The following is a 26,049-nucleotide window of genomic DNA, read 5'->3' as shown; positions in this document are numbered from 1 at the left end:
GTATGTAGCATAAATTTATCAAAATTATTTTAATATAGCTTTGGCATATTTGAAAGGCCCTGTTTTCCTGGAAGGTTGGATAAAAGTTCAGAGGCTCTCCAAAAACTTTGCTAATATTTGCAATGCTGTGAGATGAGGGAAAACAAATCATTTAAGCTTGTTTTCTCAAGTTCCATACAGTAATGTTTTGTTAGTATCATCTAAATTATAAAAGAAAGTGGAAATTTGTGGTCAGAAAGAATTTTGATCACGATTCATATACATGTGAATAATTTATAGACTGTTTGTAAAAGTTGGATATTTGAAAAGAAAACATTTATGTGTGAAGTGTGACACAAGTCACGTAGACAACCCCTGGCACATTATCACAAAGAGACCCTCTTTAATGGACCTTACGACCCAGATTTAACCCAGGAACCAAGGCAGTTAATTTTCCGTGGTTAGTGGTAGCTTTGTAGTGAGTTTAAAATCCAGTTTATTTTTCTTAAAAGCAAACTGTCAAAGAAGCAGTCTTCCAAGAAAATAAACAAAATGGAGTCTTACATGGGTGGGATTCTTGGGAATCTTTTTTTCTTTATCTTTTTCCTCGTCTGATTTTGATTTCTAGACTGGTATATAAAAAGCAATACAGTACACTGCAGAACATTGCACAGTACAATCTGACTATCATACATTTAAGAATGTTTCATGTCGTATTATGTTCACAAAAACAAAAACATTTTATGTTTGGGCTTTGATGCTTATTTATGTTTATTTATGATGTATTTTTTTTTAAGCAAAAACAGTCAAGAACTTAAAACATCTCAACCGGTTAATCTTAGTATATGTGTTTATTCCTTCTGCACCACGAATATCAGCATTGCAAATACACAAAACATCTTTGCAATGACAAACAGTGCTGGACTGATGCATCCCTACATGTACACTATAGTACAGTACAGCACATAGGAACATACTTTAATCTAAAGGAAGCCAACACAAGATATCTGCATTGCAGCTCTTTTGTGTTCAGACACTTGCAACTGCCGGTATAAACTCTCCCGCGTCCATTCTTCTTCCATACTGATGTAATTTCATTGTGGTGATGTGCTTCATTTTGAACAATGCATTCGGTGCGAGTGTTCTGATACAGTGTCATACAACATTGTATGATTGACGTCATGCTTACTAACACAGACAGTACTTAATTACTTAACATAGAAAACTGTGTCTGAGAAAAGCTATTAAACTGGAAATTTAGATGTGTGTGGAATATTAATGTTGAAAGCGTTCTTACTGTACTCGGGTATATATTAAACTATTTGCTTGAATGCTGAATCAAAGACAAGGAAACAAAGGGTATTAAAAAGAACTGATTCAACACAACATTTTAAAGTATACTGCTCCTGAAAACCTTTTTTTTTTTGAAAATTAATGTCATTAATTGGTTTCAATTGCTTACTTTTTAAGAGAGCTGACAAGTTGTTGATCGAATCGATCAATACATGTAGAATGGCAAAAAGAGCTTAGACAGTACTACAGTGATCAATGAGCTTATAATATCTAGACGACCTACAGCGTATTTTACTGTACGTACAGCTCTGTCGTTGTTCAAGGAACCGTTTTGCATTTTTAATAAGCATGTCGATTTCAGCTCATTGTTATTTACCAAAATATTTCTATTTAAAATAAGACTCTGATAAAGGAATTTACATGTACATATAGGAGACTTGCGAAGGTTACCTGGCTTCACAATCAGTACAGGTCTGAAGGTCCCCCACAGTGACATTTACATTGCTAATTGTGTTACAGTATACAGTACCTTAATATCTATTCATACTTCAAGGAAACAACTGTGTTTCGAGGCAAGAAGAGGAATATTGTTAAAGCAGCTGATTAGCCAATTATTTCAATGTCAAATATGCATTTTGTATTCAGCACTTAAATAACACCATTCCTCTGTTAGCGTTCTCCTATGTGCTCCGATCTATCCTACAGTACTGTACAGTAGGTAGTTTTTAAGTGGTTTTGGCATTCTTGCACTGCGCCCTCAATGACCCTCTCTACGGTCACTGCCATCTCCCTTCCAAATCTACCCTATCAGCTCCATGTCATGTTGTACCAGAAAGCAATTTGCTTCTTTTGGGTGTTGTTCCCGTATTTAACTGAGCTGCACATTGACTTGGCTCACTTACCTGTAGTGTGGTAAATTTGCTGAGGTGGCCAGAGGAGATGCTAGAAGTTTTCAGCTAGTGGGCACGCCTACCCATTTTCTGTTTCGTCTTGAACTACTCTGGACGAAGAGAAAATTAATAAGAATATTACAGCTGTCCTGTTTGTTTGGGTCTCAAAGATTCTTCCCATTCCACTCAGTGAAGTGTTTCTTATTCTCTTGTAATAAATGAAGGTAATATATATATTAGCAGTCGACATGTGATAAAACCAGAGTATGCTCAGCATATTGCAATGGTCAAATAAATGTAGCTAAACTCTGTATTACAGTATGTCTCCTAAAAAGCTCATTTCCTAATGAATACTCCCTCTCCCCCCCTCAAGTGTAATTTTAAAATTTAAATATTATCACATGTTGTAAGTTTCTTTTCTTTCTTTTCACACCAAGATTCAAGAATGTAATTCATTCAAAATATTGGTAGATTATTAAAGATTATTAGCTACAAAGGACTTAGCATGAGGGTGATTTTAGTAATGCTTGCTCATTCATTACATAACTAATATACAGTAATACAGATCTATGTTTTCTGATTTGTGGGGAATTATTCATTTTAGCATTAAAACCAAAAACAAAAATTGAGAAGAAATGAATTATTTTAAAGAGGTGTACGTTATATATTGAGCTCACTTAAGAAGTGTAATTTACAAAATTGGAATGAATCTGAACATGTCAAATCTGCTGTTCGTGAGTTAAATACTGTCATTCGGACTTGCTTGAATGATTGAATCGGTGGTAGAAATCGTCAATGCTGGAAATGTCGTCTATTCTCAGCCTCTCAGTCAAGCTGCATCCAAGCCTTTAAAGAAGTCATCATTGAAGAGAGCTCTATAATCATGTTATTGTTTTTGAACGAAGCAATGCCACAGACGTACTGTACAGTAGAAACTGTATTAAAACAACAGTGAAAAATCAATGGTGAGAATTGACTCTCATGTTACCATGACAATCGTAGTTAGACTTTAATTGAGTCAGTTTGTGAAAGAATTGCATAAAAATACAGCTTTCCATCCTCCACCTGTATTATTTTTATCATCTAAAAAAAAGAAAATGGTCGGATCAATGACAATGAGATTTGACATTGGTTTTAATCCATCTTTTCTAGCTGATATACAGTGGCTAACATTGGTCACCGGGACACATGTATCTAAGGTTTGTAGCTATCTGTCTGTCCAACCCAAAGAATTCACATGTACAGGTCTCTGTATACATGTCAGATGTGCTACAGTACGGTACATGGATTGATTATATTGATTTTTTTGTCCCAGTATTTAATTGTTTGTACCAAGGTATAATACATCATACTGCAGTGTTTGTATACACTTGATGTGTAAAACCTCTTGTTGCGTCTGTATTTTACTGTGCGGTACGGTAAATAGTATAAAAACTGAATGTCAGCGATAATGAGTTAATTTACAGTACCGCAGAGCAGTGTTCAGTTTCCGCGCAGCCTACACAGAGATCTCCAGGACAAAAATTTCACAGTCTATGCAGTTGCAAAAGTGAGATCTAATTACTGAGTGGATTTGAAATGGAATCTTTATTATTATTTTTTTCTGGGAGAGGAAACTTGACTTTGGTTGGTTTATATGAATATTTATAATGCTGGATTGGAAAATTTCTGTTTAAAACCAGAAAAGAATGAAGTTTCTCAAATTTCCTTCCTGGTAACGATGGAAACTTTAAGTGCGGACAAATTTTTAGGCCAAAGGTGATGTCACCGTCTTTAAGAGAAGGAGGGTGAAAGTTTTGGCAAAACAGTTTTTCAGACTGACTTTGCAGTCTTCCTGTGTTTTTGAAACTCTATCTGTCCAGGTATGTTAAGTCAATAATATCAATGTATCATAATATTGTATCTCAATCTTTCATTAGCTGTGTCACTTGTATAATTTAAGGAAACATTTTAGCTTTAAAGTGACAATAAGGGTTAGATTCACCTGCAAGATATAGGAAATGTGGTAATGATGTATTCTGCTAGACAAGGGCATGATATTATATTCTGTATTTTATTTAAAATATTATCACAATTTAAAAGCAAAAAATATTTATATATCATAGGATTGCATTCAGCTTCGATTATTGAATTGTTTCTAGCTTCATCAATTTTGGGAATATTACTGATTAATACATAATTAATATCTATCTATCTGTCTGTCTGTCTGTCTGTCTGTCTGTCTGTCTGTCTGTCTGTCTGTCTGTCTATCTATCTATCTAATTGGGCCTGATGTATAATTTAATTAAAATTGCTATAAATTGGAGAACTTTATCAACGTATGATTCAAGTACAGCAATTTTTAATGTTTGAATTTCCTTCTTGAATTTTCATTGGCAGGAATGGTCTTGGGTTTGTTTCAAATTATGGAGAAATGTTTTTAAAATTTACTTATTTAAACAGAACGATCACGTATTATTATACTGTAGTCCTAGAGTCTATATTTTTAGTGTCAATCCAGGGGGTAAGATCTGACCATTGCAATGTTTGGGATTTCCGGCTCTCTATACTAAAACAAGAGGAAAAACGGTTAGTGAGAAGGTAGCTTACTTGACTTATGAACACAAGTTGCGAACCCGAAATGAGTCGAGAAAGTCATGCATTTCTTTAGATCTACAATTTAACAGTTACTTAGCTCTATAACATACTGTATGTACCATGCTGTTGTCTACTCAACTCACGAACACAAGTTGCGAACCCGAAGTATGAGTCGAGAAAGTCATGCATTTCTTTAGATCTACAATTTAACAGTTACTTAGCTCTATAACGTACTGTATGTACCATGCTGTTGTCTACTCAACTCACGAACACAAGTTGCGAACCCGAGGTATGAGTAGAGACAGTCATGCATTTCATTAGATCTACAATTTAACAATTAGCTCTATAACATACTGCATGTACCATACTGTTGTCTACTCAACTCACGAACACAAGTTGCGAACCCGAAGTATGAGTCGAGAAAGTCATGCATTTCTTTAGATCTACAATTTAACAGTCACTTAGCTCTATAACATACTGTATGTACCATGCTGTTGTCTACTCAACTCACGAACACAAGTTGCGAACCCGAGGTATGAGTCGAGAAAGTCATGCATTTCTTTAGATCTACAATTTAACAGTTACTTAGCTCTATAACATACTGTATGTACCATGCTGTTGTCTACTCAACTCACGAACACAAGTTGCGAACCCGAGGTATGAGTAGAGACAGTCATGCATTTCATTAGATCTACAATTTAACAGTTACTTAGCTCTATAACATACTGTATGTACCATGCTGTTGTCTACTCAACTCACGAACACAAGTTGCGAACCCGAAGTATGAGTCGAGAAAGTCATGCATTTCTTTAGATCTACAATTTAACAGTTACTTAGCTCTATAACGTACTCTATACATGTACCATGCTGTTGTCTGTATGATCACTTATAACCAGATACTTTGGAATTCTCATTTATAGTATAGATCTGCCTTTAATGAGTGCAGAATGATAAATTTTATGGGTTTACTTCCAGTCATCAACTTATACAATTTTCTCTCACTCTTTTACATTATAACATAACAACGTTTACTTCTTGAAATGATAGGTTGGGTGCCGGATACCACACTCATTTGAAGTCAATTTTACTTTGCCTCTCTCTTGCCTATACAGTAGTTAACATATACAGTAGTTAACATATAGTATATAACAGTAGTTATATACAGTAGTTAACATATATGTACTCTCTTATCTACCAAACCTACATGACTGGAATGTTTTAGCATTGCACCCACCCCTCCCCCCCCCCCATCCCTCCAGGGCACTTTCCACTCACTCCTTCCAAATCCACCATTTGGAAAACCAACTAATTGTTTTAGAACTCTGCAAACTTTTGGCCTATCACCTTAATTATTTGCTCATTTGAACCTTCAACATGATTTTCCCATCTCAAGGAAACATTTGGATAGTGTGGGTGAATTTGTCTGAATGTCTCCCTTATTGCTTTTATTGAGTTTGAATCCAATCAAGTTAGATTGAGAGTATTTAAATCACCTACAGTAATATTGCTACAATATGCAATTAATCCAGGATAGAGGAACAATTTGTTATTTCCCTTAAGTTTTTGGCTCTTATGACTGTATTTTGGAAGAAGCATTTCAGTACATTTGTTTATTAATAGGTGAATTGAGCAAGGTTCAGCCACTCAACCTTAAAAGACTTGTAGGACAATACTATGTGGATAAACCAAAATCTATTATTGTTAGCACAAAATGTTCTGTCAACAGTTGAAGTAGACTCACAGAATGGTGGAATGGGGGAAGGGGGAGAGAATGAGGCATCTTTACAGACTTGAAGAATGCCACATGCAGCACAACACTGTACCCACTGTACTGTAATGTATTGATACTTCAAGTCATGTGGGTACAGTAACTACCCTACCGGAGTGTCCAGCCTTTTGATATAACCTACCGTGTCTACTGAAAGAGGAAGTGCTTTTAGAATGAAATCTTCTTATGAGAAGGAAAGCAAAAACCCTTTTGTTGGGAACAAATTCATGCAAACTAAAAAATGTACTGTATGTTTACAAAATACATTGTACTTTATGGTACAATGAAACACAGTACTATGTGTGCATTCTTTTGGTTACTAATTACCTTTCCATGATCTGGGTTGCACCTACAGTACACAGTCTTGAGATAAATTGGTGATAGGGTGTATTTATTTATGCTTGTGAGTGACAGGTGATATTATATTAATAGGTCAGTTTGTAGAGCACTGGGTGCACTACACTGTCGCCATTTTGTGTCCCTGCTTTGAAGTACTGTGAGACTTTTGCAAGAATGGATGAAGTTTGGAATCTAATTGCAGAATGTTTTACTTTAAGAGGCACATGTATACAGTATTTTGCAAAAGGGTAACAGAAGTTATACAAGTTAGGTTTTGGGATTGGGTTTGGGGAGGGTGATTGGGTTTGGGGAGAGGGATTGGGTTTGGTAAGGGGTGGGTTTGGGGAGCAGATGGGTTTGGGGTGGGATGGGGGGATGGGATGGGATTGGTTTGGGGGGGGAGATGGATTGAGTTTGGGTTTGGGGAAGGAGTTGGGTTTGAGGAGGGAGATGGGGTTGGGTTTGGGGAGGGAGTTGGGTTTGGGGAGGGGTGGGATTGGGTTGGGTTAGGGTCTTATGGAGAGCATTGGCTCCCCGACTGCTGTCCCTATTGTTACAGGGTGTGTGTAACCTGTATCATCATAGCGTTCTCTAATTTTCTTGAAGATTACTGTTAACTGCCAAGGGCTGTGCAATTGGTTTGAGTAGAACTTAAAGGTCTAAGGACACCTATGAACAAACTTGACCTAATCACTCTAATATAAGCATTAGAAATCATGAATCGTCAAAATCCATCAAAGATTGACCACTTTACAAGTCTTTCCTTAATTTATGAATAAATATTAGCTAATTATGCACATTGACGATGTAAAGGGAGTGACTGCCTAATTTTCTTTTATATTAATTGTTTGTTTTTACAACCTTTGTTTCAATTATACTGAACACAGGTTTGTGGCTTAAGATGATTTTTGGAAATATTCTATTGTCTTCTTTGGAAGGAGGAACATCACATAATTATTCAAATGATATATGTGGGCTTGTAATTAAAGGTTAACTTAATATTAAGGGCTAAAACAAGAAATTTTGATAAGTGCAACACTCCCCTTCATAGTTTTCACATATTTAAATGAGTTTCCCATAGTTATCAAACCTTTCACATACATGTATGTGTTTATCATTGAAACGAAAACAGCTTAAATTCGAAAAATTTCAACAGATGTTGAATGAAATTATCACACACAACAAATTTACAATAAGGGGCGAATTGGCTGAGTGTCCGTAGAACTACTTTAACAATGGCAGCTGAATGTTGTTGAAATTAAATGTGGATTAAAAGAAATGTCTGTACTGTATGGTAACATACTGTATACTATTCTGACCTGCTGAATGGTACAGTACAAGAATTGTAATTAACCTGTGTTAACAGGAGACTGCCCTCATTCTTCTCTTCTTACCACTGATGAAGACTAAACTGTACAGTTTACATAGTGGTTAGTAACAGCATACAGTACAGCAGGTCTTTCCTTACACTTACATCTGAATTCGCAAAGAGTCTAGATACAGTAGTTAATGTGTGCAGTACAGTACAAGAATACAATTAACCTGTGTTAACAGGAGACTGCCCTCATCCTTCTCTTCCTACCACTGATGTAGACTAACTGTACAGTGTACATAGTGGTTAGTAACAGCATAGTACAGCAGGTCTTTCCTTACACTTATATCTGAATTCGCAAAGAGTCTAGATAATGCGCGCAGTCTAATCAAAACACTATTCTTGCATATTACCATAGAATAGTCAGATCAGTTGGTTCCTCTTTTATTTATTTCACCCAACCTGCATGGTAAATTAGACACTTTTTTTAATGGATGATTATGATGTGTCATTAAGCATATCATGATCTCTCATTAACATATCAATAGATAAGCGTTATCGAGAGAAATTACTTCACGTATGCTTCAGTTTAAAGTGCAGCCCTCTGCAAACATTTCGAGTGGTTTCAACTGGCACAAAAGAATGGAACATTTACCACCGTTTGGTTAAAAGAGAAGCTTGTCTCATTTATCATCTAGAAGAGATTAGATATATCTTGATGTTTGTCCACCGATATATATTTGGCAGAGAGAAAATGTTTTCGCAAACACTCAAAGATTGATGATCGGTTATTGTTTACAACTCGACAACAAAGTTCAACATCACCTCAAGTGCAGTCTTGTTTAGTGTGTATACATAAATTCATGCGCCACTCCCCTCCCAGGTTCACTTTGGTTCTTGAAACAGAGAGTGTCACACACACTTGTTCGAATCCAGCCAAAAAATTGTCGCGGAGAAATTACTATTCACGAATTTAAGCTGGGAAGCAGGCCAAGGGATATATCGTTTTGCATGATCATTTCCTGAGCAGTGCTTAGTATGGATGCACAGCTGCTGCTGCGGGGACATGTGTGGATCATCCTGGACTGTGTGGTCAAGTTAACCTGCCCGGAGACGAAAGCGTCGATGGCGACCTATTAAATGCCCATCTTTTCTCACTCTTGTGGGGACAGAATCTGATTTCCATGACTTCAGTACGAACATTATCGACTGGTATTCGGAGTTCATGTCGCTTGGCTTCTTGTTCACGTACAGTTGTACATACTGTAACTTTGGTGAAAATTCAAAACTTGTTACAGAACTGTACTTGTTTGTTGTGAAGTTTGGCTTGCTATAATCGCTCCGTCCATTCGTGTGTCTTTGATGTGCTTTTACCAAACTCTACACTCTGTTATTGAACTCTTAGTACTTCCTGAAGTGGTTTATCCTGTGCGTTTACAAGTTGTGTGTGTGTGTGTCTCTATAAGTACTTACAGTACTGTAACTTATACACCTTCAGTACTACACAACTATTGAGATCGTTTAGCATTGACATGACCAGCTCAAGTGAATTTTAGTAGCGTCATCTTCGACTTGGTATCTTGGAATAAACTTTCTGCAGTCCAGATAAAATCTTATGGAAAGTTTTTTTCCCACATGTTCAACATAAATATATCAGGTCTCCATATTGACAGATATCTGTTGTAGTTTTTTGGAGGAGAAAAAAAATCAGTATTTTTTTTGGCAAGACCGAATGTAAACAAAAGCTATTCCATAATGGATGACGGATATGGAGAGGGCGACAGGGAGTGGGATTTTATCAGCGAATATTTGTATGAAAGTCTCGGTGTGGAGGACATGGCAGGTAAATTTTGTGCCCTTTATCAAGCCTGATAAGAAGAAAAGACAATTTTAATGTAACTTCCTAAAAAGTATCTGTAAATAATGTGTTCTCACCATGGAACGTTAAACCTTGTCATAGGAAGCCTGAGCCCTATCTGGGTACTACTGTGCTGTGCATACAGATGCTTGGAGTAGACAGAGTTGTTTTAAATTAACATTTCAGTAGAAGACTTCACTGATCGTATATAATATGCGTGAAGTTGCACTTAAAATACAGCACCATTTTTTTGTGACATACATTAGTGATTACAGTACTGTGCTTGTGAAACAGAAGACAAATTTGACATATTTACGTATAATCTTAGCATTTTATGACCTCTGCATTGTATATCCAGGGGTAACATCATGCTCTTCTTGCAAATACAGACTTACCTTACATTGGAACATGTTGAGAAATCTGTAGTTTTGCAGAACTTGTTGCAGAATACTTGTTGCAGAACTTACAGTACATTGTTATCGTGAACCCCCGCCCCCCCCAAAAAAAAAGTATTTATTTTACAGTTACAGTAGCTGAATTCAAGTGACTGAATGCAGTCAATAATTAATAAGGGTGTTAAGATAATAGTTCATTAAAATATTAATTATAATATGACAATTGTTTTTTTCTTTTTTTGTTCTTAGCACTATGTGGTGAAAGAGTAGTCCAGATGACCAAGACCTACAATGACATAGATGCCGTCACCAAACTCCTTGCCGAGGTTCGTTTCAAAAAAACATTTTCTTTAAATGCAGAACTTGGTTATTCTATGAAAATCAAACATAAGTTAGTTACCATGTTACGATGCTGAGAGGGCTGCAGCATAATGCAGCCAGGCTGCATAATGCAGGATATACAGTACTAATATGTTACATTCTATACTGTAGTTACACACGATAGGCTCTGGTGGTATGTCTAGATCTGTCATCTCTGTGGTTGATATTGCTTCAGCTTTGCTGTAGTGGATTATATGCAGCTGCTGCAGCTTTTCTTCTTTTAAGCCCTGTCATGCATTCAATCCCACAGTCTAAACCAGGGGTGGGCAACCATTTTTGAATGAATGGGCAAGATATAAGGGGTGAAAAATTGACTGGGCCGCACCTAACCAACGAGCTGCTGTTGATTTCAAACAGGTCTTTGATTCCGAGGACTTCAAGCAATAGGTGTGTGTACTTAATCTGTAATGGGGATAAAAGGCCTACCTGACAGCATCATTAGTGCCCGTAAATTCTTAGCAGCTAGCTCGTTTTTTGTGATGATGTAAAATAGATTGATTTTTTTTCTTTTTCTTGAGACATCTCACAGGCCGCAAAAAAATCACCGGCGGGCCGCATGTGGCCCGCGGGCCGTAGGTTGCCCACCCCTGGTCTAAGCAATCTTCTTTCAGTGCCATTGTGTAGTAAATATAAATAATCATACAAGCTCAACGATGTGCTTCTCTGCCAAAATTTTGGCCCATTCGCAGATACTGAGCGAATGAAATGTTCAAACTGAGAGAAAGGTGTCCCCTTCCTTAGTTGTTGTTTTAGTTGAGACTAAAGCATTCATCAGACGCATGCTTTCATTTTAACCAAGACAACTGCAACAAAGAACGGGAGACCTTTCTTTCGGTTTGAATTTTTCTTTCGCTCAGTATCTGCGAATGGGCAATAATTTTAGGGAAATGTACGCCGTCATGATTGTGTGATGATTGATTAAAATATGATTTTAGGGTGAGGGGTCGGTAAGTTTGTGGCTAAAATAAATTGCATGATGGGGTTTAGCACAATGCCTTCAATCTCCAAAATTTCAGTGCAAAATGTTAAGTTTTTAAGCAAACTCCCTGCCCTGTATGTAGAGTGAAATCATCACACAGTATCTTGATGATGTTTCTAAAGTAGACCGAACTGAAACAAAAACTGTTCATTGCATCTGTTAAAGACCTTTTGTGGCAGTTCATTACAGTGTAAAAACATTGCTTGTATTTAAAAGCTTATTATAGTCACCAGTCACAATTAGTAAAGAGAGGGAGAGATGTCCTGATTGCACCTCTGTCCAAAAGTGTTTTCCAAAGATAAGGCTGGTTGGGTTCCCCTGTAAAACTCAACTGCAGTGTCAGCAATGTTTAGGAACTACACCCTGGGGCATATGAATATTTCCCAATGACATCACAAAGTCACCATCACAAAAGCCTTCTGAAAATAACTGATCAACTCCCAGCACCGTGTAACTTTTGTCCCGCAGGTTGGATAGCCAAATACACAGAAATATACTGCAGGAATTCTGGCACAAAAGATTAATTTCAGTTTTTGTGATTATTGGAGAAATATACTGTAGGAATTCTGGCCTGAAATATTAATTTCAGTTTTTTTTATTATTGGAAGAAATATACTGTAGGAATTCTGGCACGAAATATTAATTTCAGTTTTTTGTGATTATTGGAGATGTTGCAAGGATTACATTGCTTATTTGCAAAACTACTGTGGGACAATGGCGTGCTATATCTTGAAGTAACATAAACAAGCATCCAAACACCTCCCAACCCCCCACCTCCCGCTGGGCCTGGTAATAATGAGGTCTGCTTGAAAAGCACACAGCCCCCACCTCTTCTGTCACATACTGTACCTTGCACTCTGTGGTGCGACTCTGTTGTTTGACCAACTCAGGACAAGGCAGCCATGACAGAATTAAAATTTGTGGATTGACGTCAGAAATGTCTTTTCAATCTTCCAGAAAGAGAAGGATCTAGAACTCGCGGCCAAAATCGGACAGACCCTCCTGGAACAGAACAAGAAACTGAGCGACAGGATCGATACCTTGGAAGAACAACTCACTGTTATAGATGACCAGGTGAGAGAACAGTTATTAATCTTTTCAATACCAGCAAGGTTAAAGGCATTGAAGACTCGGCCCAAACCGTGTGTGGCCATCTGAAAAAGTTAACTTTCTGTTGCTTGCAAGTGTGTTGTTCGTATCGCTACAAAATGCAGACAGTAATGCAACGTGATACCTTAATTGTTATCTTTAGATGATCCTGAGATGTCCATCGCTGTATAGTTTGTATACTGTGCTGTGGGTATTGACCGCGGCTGTATGTACTGACTGTACAATAGTGTCTAATTACCAACGGTAGCAAGCTGTGTGTGTATTTTCTGGGATCGATGGTGGTGTTTAAGACTTCTGTTACACCTCATTCCAATGCACATAAAGTCACTCAATTAATTGAGCAATGTTCTGGGCACCAAAATCCTTGTCATTTTTAATTTGGTAATTTTTGTTATTTTTAATTTGGTCTCACACAGAGCTTTGTGTATTTATACTGTAGCTGCTGATGTAACATCAGGAAATATTGACAATTTCTTATGATCATGTTTCTGATATGCAAAAGTAGGCCAGGCTCCAGGTGCCATAACCTCTGCATTAGATGGTGTGATTGGTGTAGATAGACGATACAGTGTCGATGCTCTGTATTAAGAAACGAGACTCTTGATGGTTTAAATGACTCGTTATGTGACATATTTCATGATCCATCTGATGGAGAGTATTGTATTTACTACCGTATCGTGTTCATTTACCTCAAAACACAGAACACGCAACTTCAACACGATCTCAAACTCAAGTCTAATCTCCTCAAGATTTACACGGATGATCCTGGCTACAGCGACTCAGATGATGATATTCCACAGTAAGTTCTCACCCGCTGAGTCCCTCTCTGCAACCATGGTGTTCAAAATGATCCCTTGTTTTACCTAGCATGTGGCCCCCCCCCTTTTTTTCTTAAATCTCTGCTTGCTATCTTTGTTTCATTTGGCACTGTTTCTCCCACGTAAGAAAGAAAAGTTATTCTTACCTCCTTCCCCCTCGCACCCCTTTCCAACCGTGGAACTGAACAGTCATTTGTGTAGTGTAACATTACATGGAGTAACAAATTATTTATCATTTCTGTGGAAATGTACAAATGAAAAGTTTGCAACTTTAATAGATGATTGTGGTCTTTCAACATTGAGTAATGCGAAACCTAATGCGAAACCAAAACCCAAAATGACCAATCCGTGATATTCATGACTATAGTTTGTAATAACCAAGTCGTTGTTTCATGCACAGTTATCTAGGTCTTTTCTTTGGGGGGTGGGGGATGGGGAGAGGAGGGGGAGCAACTGTATCCGTGGTTATGTTTTGCCAACTGTAAATTTTGAGTCAAACTATAAATCGTCAACCAGTATCGTGCTGTCGAAATGAACCGAACGCAGCAAGCAATTATCCTGACCTGTGTACTTTACGGTCAATTTAGCTTCTTCTTCCACACCCAGTCTCCCAGAGGTCTATGCTCATAAAGCATGAATCTTCATCCTAGTTCAATTTTCATGTTTATTCACTTAATTTTGTCCCATAAAAACAGGGACAAGAAACCGGGCCAGTTCACCCAGCGGGTGGAGCTGCTACAAAAGAAAGTCCGTACGCTGGAAGACGAAAACCTGAAGATGAGGTACGACATGGTGGATTTGAGAGAGACCACGGACTCCATGGAAGAGAAAGAGGAACAACTGATGCAGGACTGCCTGAATCAGCTCGGTAAGTCTGGACGTTTAAGCTAATCATTCGCAGGGATTACGTCGCTCACCTGTCTCCTCGCAACGACTGCGATTCCCCCATCTCATGTCAACGAAAGCCCGTAAAATTTGTAGTGCCCCTTCTCGGTTTAAATAGGGAATCTTGGTGACGAAAATTTGATGCATTCATTCTGAATGTGAAAAACGCTCTAGAGGGTAGCTTGAACAGGACAGCGAACGTGAGGAGGAAATGAGGCAATTACTTCATTTGGCTCCCTTCACATTAATGTCAACCTCAATACTATTTTGCTCCCCCTGACCACCATGTCCTAGCATTCACCTGACTTTCCAGCAATGCCCTTCTGTGGTCACTAGCTGGAGTTTCCAATCCTCATTCTATATAGGTATATGATCTTCGAGTGTCTTTATATGGTTGAATTGGTCATTGTGCTTGACAGTTCTCGAAAAGACATCAAATTTTCAAAGTTCTCAGTGTTACCATGTTTGTCAAGTTAATCAAAATTTTGAGGGGCGCGGCAGAAATACTCGAAAGAAAACGACATTTTGCGGTTATCGTTATTAGTTTGGCGAAGACTCGGCCTGCAATACAGTAGATTTTGTAAATCTCTCTCACGTTTGAATACTTGACAAATTCTCTTTGGAAAGTAGAATATTTCTTGGCCTGTGTTATGATCATACCCATATCCACAAAGTTACTTCTATCTTATCATATCAGTTCACAAAATGTTACCAGAAAAGTGCTCCAAAAAGAAATAGGGGGTGGAGTTTGGAATGACAACTTTTTGGAAAGAATGAGAAAAAAAGGGGTGAAGAGCCAGATGTTGAAGTTTGTGGTACATTTGTGGAGAGAAGAGATGATGAGCAGTGCCATGTGCAGGGATGTGCTCACACTGGGTGGCACCGGGCGGCTGCGCCCAGCAGTTCTGAATGCAGCCCAGCACAAACAGTATTTTAAACATTCCCGTCCGGCACATTTTTGATGATAATTTAACAAATTTTACCGATACCAAAATATGGGAGAATACATGGCACAGAATAGGAAAAATAGCACCACCTAAGCATACTTCAGGTGCAAAATTTGTCCAGTGGGGAGGGGATACCCCACCCATGAGATCCCTCTCCCAGGGTGTGGATCACACTACTGCACAATCTGCCCGGCACTCAAATATTCCTGAGCACATCCCTACATATGCAAATACCCCCAACCAAATGACCAAAAGACAACAAACTATAACAGCCACAAAACAGAAGTCAAAACTGAATGGAAAAATCAGTGAGTTTTTGAGCAATTTATATCCTTCTTACAGGGAGTTCTAAGACAAAGGTCGAGGTAATGACAGAGGAACTTACCAAACGACTTGAGGAGAACTTTCGCCTCCAGGAGGAGGTGACTTCACTCCTGGCACAGCTTGTGGATGTGCAACAGAAGGTCAAAAGGGTAGGTCAATCACATCACAGCTCTATTGTGGGGGGCGGGGTGAGGTGGGGGGGTCGACGGGGAGAATGAGTTTGTAGATCTGAGAGAAATAGTTTGATGTTGGACTTGCGTTGGATTCCATAAACTGCAACGTTCTACACAATCCATGTAATATTTCCAAGAAAGTGGATTCCACTCGATCAAATTAATTTTTTTTGTGGTTATCAATTTAACTGAGCTACTCATTACCAACCTACCAGTGTAATATATAGAAATTTTTTGTGTCCCACAAAATTTAGTGCAAAGGTTTTATTGTTTCATGTGGAAATTTATGCTTAATTTTTTTTTTCTTTCTTTTTGACGATATACTTTGACGATGGACTTGATATATGTGATTTTGTCTTTCCCATGATTTACGACTTCCGCCAAACTGACTATGACAAAGTTGCTTTCAAAATTAATTGGTTTTCTGATTGTTAGGTGTTGAAAAACCCTGTATGATGTCATCCTGTAAATATTTTCTGGTTTTGCAGATGTCTATCGAAAACGAAGAACTCACCCAAGACCGCCAGGCATCGAAGGAAGCCCAGAGGGAACTCACTGGCGAGGTACGCAATCTTAAGATGTCTTCAAAACTCTGATCTTTACTCAAGGTTGCATATATAGCCATATAAAAATAGTATGAAATTACAAAATTTCAAGTATATTCAATTACTGAGATTGACAAGGTCCTTTTTGTTTGAAACTGCAGACATCCGTATAAAATGTAAGGAACGGACGAGTATGTGATGGAAATTTCAGTCATGTCGGTCGTTAATGGACACCAAAAAAATTGAAAAAATATTCCTATGGGCATGTTATCGGTTGGTTTGCGGTTTTGATACACAGCGAACATGTTTTCTTTTCCATAAATGTTTATTCAATGTAAGGCCAATCACAGAGTGAAGGTTGTTGGTTAGTAGAAGTAAATAGTGTCAGCCTTTTGTGGGCTTTTTTTGATGAAATGTATCCATTTTTTCTCATTTTTCAGCTCCTGGAATTGCAAGAGAAGTACCAAGAATGCATGGATATGCTGCATGAAGCACAGGCCCTGAGCAGACAGAAGAGACAAGAGTCCATCCCATCCATCGGTGGACTGGGCTCCATGAACGTACTGAACCCGCTCCCTGTCTTTCCAGCGGTACGTATTACCACCCTGCTTCCGTTTAACGTTTAATGAGGGAGCCGCGGTTATCGTGGTTTTCACGTTGTCGGTTTTTGTTTGTTGATTTATGGCGTTACTTATAGTAGCCGAGTGTTTTTCAACATTTATTGTGTTACTTATAGTAGCAAAGTGTTTTTCAACTTCAACCGTACACACATGTATAACCTCTTCGATACATCCATATAATAACGTCTCCATAGCAACAAGCAACGGATTGATCACCCGCTTGCCGATTCCATAAAATTTCATCAAAACCTGAGGTATAAAAAAACATTCCAGGGTATCTCCATGTTACATAGTCACACAGTACCAATGCTCCTTATTAACCCCACTTATGGATATTCAGATCCAAGAGATTGCTCTAAAACATCTTGTTTCTATTCAAATCACCTTAATTTTTCATAATTTAAAATTCCTCCAGGCATCTGCTGATCTATTATCGGATAATCTCTAAAATGATTTCAAAAGTGTCTCGAAATTGCTTGAAATGCTTCGGTTGTTACGCTCCGGTAAGTTTACAGAAATTGTCATCGTGCAAGACTTTGCAATCGTGTTCGTTGCCCGCTCGAGGTTTTCGGAATGCTACGTGACATCCGCTCAAGGGACTTGTTGGAATGCTGAATTTTTTTGGTCTGAAATAGACTGTGGTCTCAGATGACACGTTTCTAGTGTTAAAGTTTGTTTATTTTGTGGCCATAATTGAGTTCCAGGGAGTAATTTTTGTCAAAAATTTGCAGCTAGATGGCTTCACAAATTCACTAGTGAGAATATATACATGTAAAGATTACTGAAGAAGAACTAAGCAACCACAACTATGTTAAGATGTTACTGGTTTAAAACGTTCGTAATCATTACGCTGAAGAAGGATATACTTCTTTCATCTCTTCGCATCAATTCAATCCAATCCACATAGCCAGGAAAATCGGTAACATTTTAGCACTGCCCCCCCCTTGACCCACGTTGGATCCCCCCACTTCCTCCTTTTGTGAACACAGTACCATCCTTTATCAATTAATGCAATGAAGTTTTTGAAGTCAAGTCAAAAAGACCATCTTGTTCCATTTATTGAGAGTTTTTCTTCTGTTTTTTTCTTGGATGGACATTTTCTTCATTCCCATATTAAAAGTCATCTCCAGATTTGCAAAACTATTCAGTAGGAGACGAAGAAAGTTTACAAATTCACAATCCTGCCAGACAGATTGTAAGTCTACGAGCGATTAGACTCTTTGGATGTGTTCACGTGATTGGTGCTGTACTATTGTAATGTAGCAACCTTCACGGACAGATGCGGCTGAAAACAAGTCTTGGAAAGATAACACTATCTAAATAATGCATACGTGCTTCCTGCAATGATAACAATGTTGTTCTTGGAGTGTCTTTCTGTGAACTGAGCACTAAGTTCCGGATCGATTCCGCACGTCTTGAGACGATAGTTTGCTTAATGCACGATATGGGGTCACAAATATTCTACATGGTGTTTGTACACACTCTTACCCTATCTTTTGTAAAGACACTCTAGTTATGCCTATGATAATTAATATCTAATTAATCAATAATCAACAATTGTGTGGTAATATCTTACTTTCGGCAGTGAGTAGCGTTTACATTTGCATCTTCTTTGGTGTGTTTGGTATTGTCGAATTAGGAAGTTTACCAAAACGAAATATTAAAAATGTAACATATTTACATTGTGTCTCACATACCTGTCTCCTCACAACCGATACACTCTTAATCCACTGTGTCTACATGGATCTGTCTGGTAATCTCCCCTCTACCCATGCCCGATACACCAGTGAGATGCTTCCCCCTGTCTACTCTCCCTCCCTCCCTCCCTCCCCCCCCCCCTCTTTACCAACCAAAATGTCGAATTGGATTTTTTGTTTCGTATGGATTATTTTTCATCTTGAATGATCTTCATTTGTAACAAAAGTTGTGACCATTTGGCTGTAACCTCAAAAGTCTGTTTTCATTCAAGTCATGATTGAACCACGTAAAAGGTTTTCGAGCCATATTCCTGTTTGTCGAGGTTAGGGTGGATATTCATCATATAGTCATAATAATCTCAAGATATCTTGAATCGGAAAGATAATCAAATACATGAAACCTCTGATGAATTAGATCTCGCTCTAGTTAAATGGAATTTTTTTTATCTTTAAAAATAGATAGCTCTTAATAAAGATAGCACTTATCAACAGCCATAATATTCTCAAAATATCAACATATCTTGAATCGGAAAGATAAGCAGACACATGAAATGATTTAGATGCCCCTCTAGTCAAATAATTACAATTTTTATCTTTAGAATAGATAGCTGTCGATAAGGATAGCATTTATCAACGTTCTCATATCTGCGTGTTTAGATTATGAAAGGTGAATTAATATGCTTTTATATCAAACTCAAAAGGAACAAAGCAACGCAAGCCTAAGAAAATGATCAATTAAATTTGATATAAATGATCGCTTGATTTAGGTTTCTTCCTTTTGGGAAATCCTAATGTTGTCATTGTCCAGGGCTTTATTTCTTAGAGCTGTGTATTGCGTTGGCTTGGTCATTGTGGGATGGTACAGTAGCACTGGACACCAAACAATTTGGGGCTTTGATAGTTTGATTCTTAAAGTTGTAGCTTTTTCATAATGGGACATTAGGGCAGGACATCAAGAAAATCAGTGCTTTGATTCATAAAGCTGAATATTGTGTTGACTTTTTCATAATGGGAGGATAGGACAGGACATCCAAAAAATTGGGCCTATGATACTTACTTTATCTATATTAGATATCAACCTTTTTTTTTTTTACAAACACTTTGTGATCAGAAGCAAGTAAAATGATAGCATCATAGATCTGTTAGGTAGATTTAGGGTTATCCAAAACTATGTGTGAATATTACATACTCTATGTGAGGGTGATCGGAATGAAAAACAATTTTGCAACCCAACTATTAAAAATGACTGCCTTAATACCAGCACCTGATTGTAAAAGCAACCCCACCCCACCCCTAACCTAACTATTAAACATCACTTCCTCAATGCCACCAGCATTTCTGTACAGTTAAGTCGAATGTATGATTATTGCAGACCAAACATTGAAGGATGTTTACACTGCCCTCTTCGAACTTTGACTCTTGATTGCAGTTAAAGTAGAGTATCGTACCATCGTACCGCTCTCTGGCTGTAACCTGGATGTTATCTCCAGAAAATGTTTATCGAGAAAGTCCCAACCTGTGCTCCGCAGAAGTAGGAGTGTGATTGATTAGTCTCGTGAACGACGTAAACTTGGCGTACTGCCAAGCGATAGATCGGTCCTTGTTCGGTTTTTACTGCATCGAATGTGATCGTCGGTGATAAGGATTGTAAACAGCTGCAGGTATTGGATGACTGGATCAATACATGAAATGAGCCTAGCATTTTGTGTACTAATGTCACAGGTCTGGGATTGTGGTTGTTAGTGAACTAATGGTTTTTACTGCATCGAATGTGATCGGTCTGTGATGAGGATTGTAAACAGCTGAAGGTATTGGATGACTGGATCAATACATGAATGAGATTAGCATTGTGTGTACTAATGTCACAGGTCTGGGATTGTGGTTGTTTGTGTACTAATGTCACCTGGGATTTCACACATCAACGCTAATACAAGAGTACATCTCTGGAAGCGTTTTGTCTAGCCAGTCGTTCAGTGCATGCAGCAAATACAACATACAAGAGCAGGGGTGAGGGGGAATCCCTTACATATCCTTACACACCTACTGCACTCTGGTTATTAAGCACAACATGGATAAGATCAGTGATTAATTACTGTTTAGTACTTCACGATGGTCTGTGTGTTGATGATAACTTCAACTCCTTCAAGACTCTAATCTCCCTGATAATCTCTCAGGTCGATTACTAACGTGACAAAAGTTAAAAATATCCACTCGAAATGATCAAGATAGAGCTGTATTTGAACACAAACTTTATATTTCCATAAATTTTCCATATTATTGACATAACATTCAGATGGCTCTTACAGTCAATATTTTCATGTGTAATGTTGTTTGAAAAACAGATGGTATCAACATACTTAAACTATATTGACTCGGAGGAGATTCACAGAATGTTTATCTGGGGGATATTTAATAATATTAATGACTTGTTTCCTTTACCAGCGACAACCGTCTGTAGTCTACGAGACTACAACACACACGAATTATCTGGTTAATTGCTTTGCATTTTTTATTTTGTGACAAATGGATCTCTATAAATAACTAGACTTTATTTACTCGGTGATAGAAAATCAAATTGTGACCTCTTCGTTCTATTTTTCCCCCATTGATCTCATGTTGTTGTAGTTGTTTGCCAGTGTACCACATTTTCTTGATGTGTGTATGGTATAGTCTTAAACCTGAGAATTATTGAGAGAGCGTCTATGGCAGAAAAGGATTTTCTCGAGAGAAGTATTGTACTTATATCGTATTTATCGTGAGAAGTATCTTACTTCTGTTTCATCGTTGTCCAGGTAATGAAGGTACAATACAATAACAATAGCACATAAAAATGTAAATAGCACTTGTATATATGTACACACTAGTCTCTGATCTTTTATCATTCTGGAAAAGTTTTTGCTTGCTGGAAATAATTACTGAATGAATGAATGAATGAAAAAAATCACCCAGAAATGCTGTGAAATTTGTTTGTCTGTAAAACAATTTTTGTATTTAGTTAACTTTGGTCTGTTCAACTTCTTAGCTTATGTATGTCTTACTTGTAATAAAAATTTACTGTTCACAGGACTCATTGGCTGCAGAATTAGTCGATTCGGTCGAACAAGAGCTCGGAGGCGATCCCCAGCTAACCAAACTAGGCAAAAAGTAAGTCCACACCCGCCCTCTTTGTAGGTGCTCTCTCCTCCTTTTACTGTAGTTACTATGAACCTGCCCAACCCACCCCCACCCCAGGTCAGAAGAGTGATGCAATGAGGAAGGTCGATTTAAATGTAAGTCGGTAAATTAAAATTGTAGTTGAAATTGCTGGGTGTTTCCCCTTCACCTAAACCTTTTTCGATAGAAGCATGAGCTGCCTGGTTCTATGACAAAAATTGGATGTAATGTTTTATTATTTTCTTAGCAGTATATTCAGTGACAATCAAAGTAATTCAAGCAGTTGGAGTCTTGTATCAACTGCAAAGTACATTTCCAAGTTTAAAATGTCATTGTCAAAATTAAAAACAAAAAGGGGGTAGAGAAATAATACAAAAAACATGTAGCAAATTGAAAAAAAAATTGATTAGTGAGAAAAACATTGTCCTGGATATAAAAATATCTAAATGTCTTACTGTGGAAATACACAGCTCTGAAAACGATTCTGTCAGAAAGACAAATATATCCGTAAATTTTGACAGAAATTACAACAGGAGCGTGATGAAGACGGTGAAAGCGGTGAACAAGAGATCCTTCAACAGCTTTGGACCAGGTTACAGCGAGGAATTTACCAGTGCCAGAGTATCGCCCTCTAGTTCTGTGATGTCCATTCCTGGGACGCCGTACAGCGAGCTGTACGAGGGGGATAACGACACTGATAGCATGGCTGGGTAAGTCAAACTGTCCATTGGGGGAGGGTGGGGGAGGGAGGGAGCGAGGGAGGGATGCCGTTCAGCACAGATAGCATGGCTGGGTAAGTCAAACTGCCGTTAGTGTCTGTCCATTAGGGGGGTGGGTGGGGGAGGGAGGAAGGAAGGAAGGAAGGAAGGAAGAGGGTTTGAGAATGCGAAAGGGAGGGATTTGCATAAATGCAAACTTTTACTTTGGTTAAAGATATTGCTGTAGCCCACAGGTACCCAAGGTATGTGCTTCTCTTTGGGAATGTTATGTGTGTAGGAAGTGTGTCCTCTTTATATAGGATATATCTTTGATAGTAAGGTGAGTATAATTAGAAAATTGGGTGCTTACTGCAGTATGTAAATAACCCTCATCAATTTTTCACAGACGGGTAACAAAATAAAGCGAAATTTAAACGAAAATATCAGTCTTCAAAGTTGTTATGATAAAAAAGAAATATAAATCCGAAAAAGAAACAAAGAATAGTGTAAGGTTTGACGTTGTGCTCATGAAATCTAAAGAAGTGTTACTGCGTTAAAACCTGAAAAGTAGAAATTGTATGAAATAGACAATAATAAGAAAATGAAAAGGGGACCAAGTTATAGTTTTGATCTTGATGTTGAAAAGGTTTGATGTTGTGCTCCTAGTATCTAAGCCAAGTTGTTGCTGAATTGGGGAAAGGTGTTACATGAAAAGTAGAAATTTCCCGGCTCATTTACAGTAATATAACCTTTGAAAGCTCTAGAGAGGAATTCAGATATGATACTTTGATTTTAAAAACCAAGAGAAGGTTTGATTTGGAAAAATTATAAAAACAGGCACCAAGGGTAAAACTAGGGGAAGGTGTATATTCAAGGGAGAAATTTCTGGCTCATTTTTTCTTCATACAGCCTTTGAAAGAGCTGAAATGAAATTGAAATAGTCATCTTCAATTACCACAAAGCAAAGCTAGAAACAAAAGAGAAAATTTCATCTGCATGGATTTTAGAAAATAAGTCATATCTCAGCAATTGCATGACAGAGGAGGTGGCTGCAAGTATTGTATCCCACCCAACTGTTTTATTTTGATTTATTTTTTGCCCGAGCTGTATCAACCGCTTACGTAGCTTTTACATTTATTTGCTGGTTAAATCGTTTCCACAGGTCCGTTAAAGGAAGCACCAAAGTAGGTATCCCCGGATCGAACGATCTCGAGACGGCCTTACGGAGGCTGGAGCTGAGGAAGCAGAACGTCGAGGCCGAACGGAAGTACCACGCTGAGCATCCGACGGATTCATCCGAAGTCGGTACTCCCACGTGTCCCACACCGGACAGCTTCCTGTCCAGCCTCTCGGGAATGTCCACGGGGGGCTTCCACGGCGGTTACCGATCATTCATGCCCGAGAAGTTACAGATAGTGAAGCCCATGGAAGGTGCGTTTTTGTAGGAAAATATCCTGTGATATATTTTAGCAGTCATACTCCCATTTTTTTACAAAACTTTCGGGAGATATTCCAGTCTTCAAAGTTTCAAAATTTTTGGAAAATTTTTCCGTCTTTGGGTTAGAGACGACATGATCATCCCAAGTCTGACGGAAATCGTTTTTGCTCTTTTATTCTGTTCCAGGATCACTCACTTTACACCATTGGCAGCGGTTGGCCCAACCGCACATGGCAAGCATGCTGGATCAGAGACCGGGGGTGATGGTGAAGGGCTTCCGAGAGATTGACAGGAGCGAGATGTACAGTCTGGATGACATTGAAGATGACGGCCAGGTCGTCGGTGAGTTGAGATCCAGTCAGTCTTTGAAAAAAAAATTATTAATCGAAGGGATAAGAAACGAAAGTATTTTATGCATGAACCTATACATGAATCTAAATGGTTATTGTGAGTAAAGTTATGTCAAAATGTCTATTTTGTTTTCTTTTCCTTTTAGTAGGATGGGGGGGGGGACGGGGGGGAGGAGGAAGATATTTTAATAAGTCTGCATTGGCTCCTGTGATGTTCAAATATAGGACAGCAAATATATTTGACCCTTGACCTCTGCAACGATGGTATACCTCTGATGAGAAAGTCTTTCACAGAGAGTATCAAGTCAAATTCTGCCGTTGTGACATTCTGATTCTGTGGCAATACATGTAATCGGTCAAATTATTTCAACGTGACCAAAACTTTTAAGTAGCAGTTCCATTTGCATTCATATAATTGCACAATAATGTTGAAGTTCCTACCAGAGCAAGACGGTTTTTTTATTTTATGGTCGTTTAAGTAATAATTTCTTTCTTGTTTGAAAATGTTACAAAGCAGTTCATTGTACATAGAAAGGATCAAGTACACATTGTAATGCATCTATACTACTGTAACTCTCAGGGAAAAATTTAGTGTTCACATTTTGTGGAGCAAACGTCTCGGTTTTCGTGGATTTTATGTCGGTTTATGGATTTTATGTCAAGTACTGCAAGTAGTATGCTTCAGTGAACAAAGTCCACTAAACATATATTCAATTGTGGGAGGCCATTTGCCCATACTGCATAGCATTCTGGGATATGAAATAGGATAAATAAGTCCCTCCTCTTTGTAGTATTTTCAACTTCAGCCAGAGAGATTATGTAGTAGCAAACCTAAGGCTAGGGCTTGGTACCTCTACTAGGGATGTGAGATAGGCTTAGTCTGAGTAAATGCTGCCATTGAAATTTGAAAAGTAATGCAGTTTGAGATATTGATCATGACTCCAATTCAAGAAACTGTCAATTTGAAATGGTAGTGAGTTGAAAAATCCAGAACAGTGAAAAAACCTCCAGCTTCCACCGGTTTTTTCGGTATGCGGACACCCTAACCACTAGGCTATGGACGCTATATATATATATTTGATGGTGATATGTCTAGCATGAGGATCCTTCATGGGAATAAGAACACAGTGTGGTTAATTTAAGTGTCCCTCTATCCTTTCTTACAGCTCAAACTATGCCTAGCAAGTGCCATGCTAATACCAGCTCCACTTATACCTTCACCAATTGTAACATTGGTCTTCTGGAGCCTGCGCTATCATCTACGTAAGTTTGTGATATGTAAATGATATGTAAATACCAGGCTAATGTATTACAGAGGGGGAGGGTCTGGAGGCTGGCAGAGTGGGTACTCTTGAAGGGGAACTTGACTTGAAAATTTTGAAACAACAGTCTCTCACTCACCTCCCCTGTTCCCCTACCCTTCCCTGGCCTCCACTGCCCTCCCCCACCTTAATATAAGCAGCATATTACAAACCATCAGTGGTGAAATGATTTGATCTAACTATTAGGAATACTGGGCT

At 38.2% G+C, this 26,049-nt stretch overlaps 1 protein-coding gene across 4 annotated transcripts in view; it reads left to right on the top strand.

The window, feature by feature from the left end:
• Positions 1-26,049, top strand: part of LOC139964804 (trafficking kinesin-binding protein 1-like) — a 53,579-nt gene that overhangs the window by 19,947 nt on the left and 7,583 nt on the right. For 2 of the 4 annotated variants that reach the window (XM_071966781.1, XM_071966780.1), the window contains exons 4-15: positions 10,661-10,737; positions 12,729-12,845; positions 13,583-13,680; positions 14,395-14,567; positions 15,874-16,004; positions 16,517-16,591; positions 17,014-17,163; positions 21,955-22,034; positions 22,565-22,753; positions 23,904-24,172; positions 24,366-24,521; positions 25,696-25,792. In XM_071966781.1, coding sequence (XP_071822882.1) covers positions 10,661-10,737; positions 12,729-12,845; positions 13,583-13,680; positions 14,395-14,567; positions 15,874-16,004; positions 16,517-16,591; positions 17,014-17,163; positions 21,955-22,034; positions 22,565-22,753; positions 23,904-24,172; positions 24,366-24,521; positions 25,696-25,792 — 1,612 coding nt within the window. Of the gene's footprint in view, positions 1-3,720; positions 4,025-9,066; positions 10,002-10,660; positions 10,738-12,728; positions 12,846-13,582; positions 13,681-14,394; positions 14,568-15,873; positions 16,005-16,516; positions 16,592-17,013; positions 17,164-21,954; positions 22,035-22,564; positions 22,754-23,903; positions 24,173-24,365; positions 24,522-25,695; positions 25,793-26,049 lie in introns of those variants that run through there. The other 2 variants (XM_071966783.1, XM_071966782.1) reach the window with 2 other exon arrangements.

Source organism: Apostichopus japonicus, chromosome 23 (genome assembly GCF_037975245.1).
Source record: "Apostichopus japonicus isolate 1M-3 chromosome 23, ASM3797524v1, whole genome shotgun sequence".
NCBI classification, from domain to species: Eukaryota; Metazoa; Echinodermata; class Holothuroidea; order Aspidochirotida; family Stichopodidae; genus Apostichopus; species Apostichopus japonicus.
The sequence above is the reverse complement of the archived record's forward strand: the minus strand, read 5'-3'. Positions and strand labels throughout refer to the sequence as shown.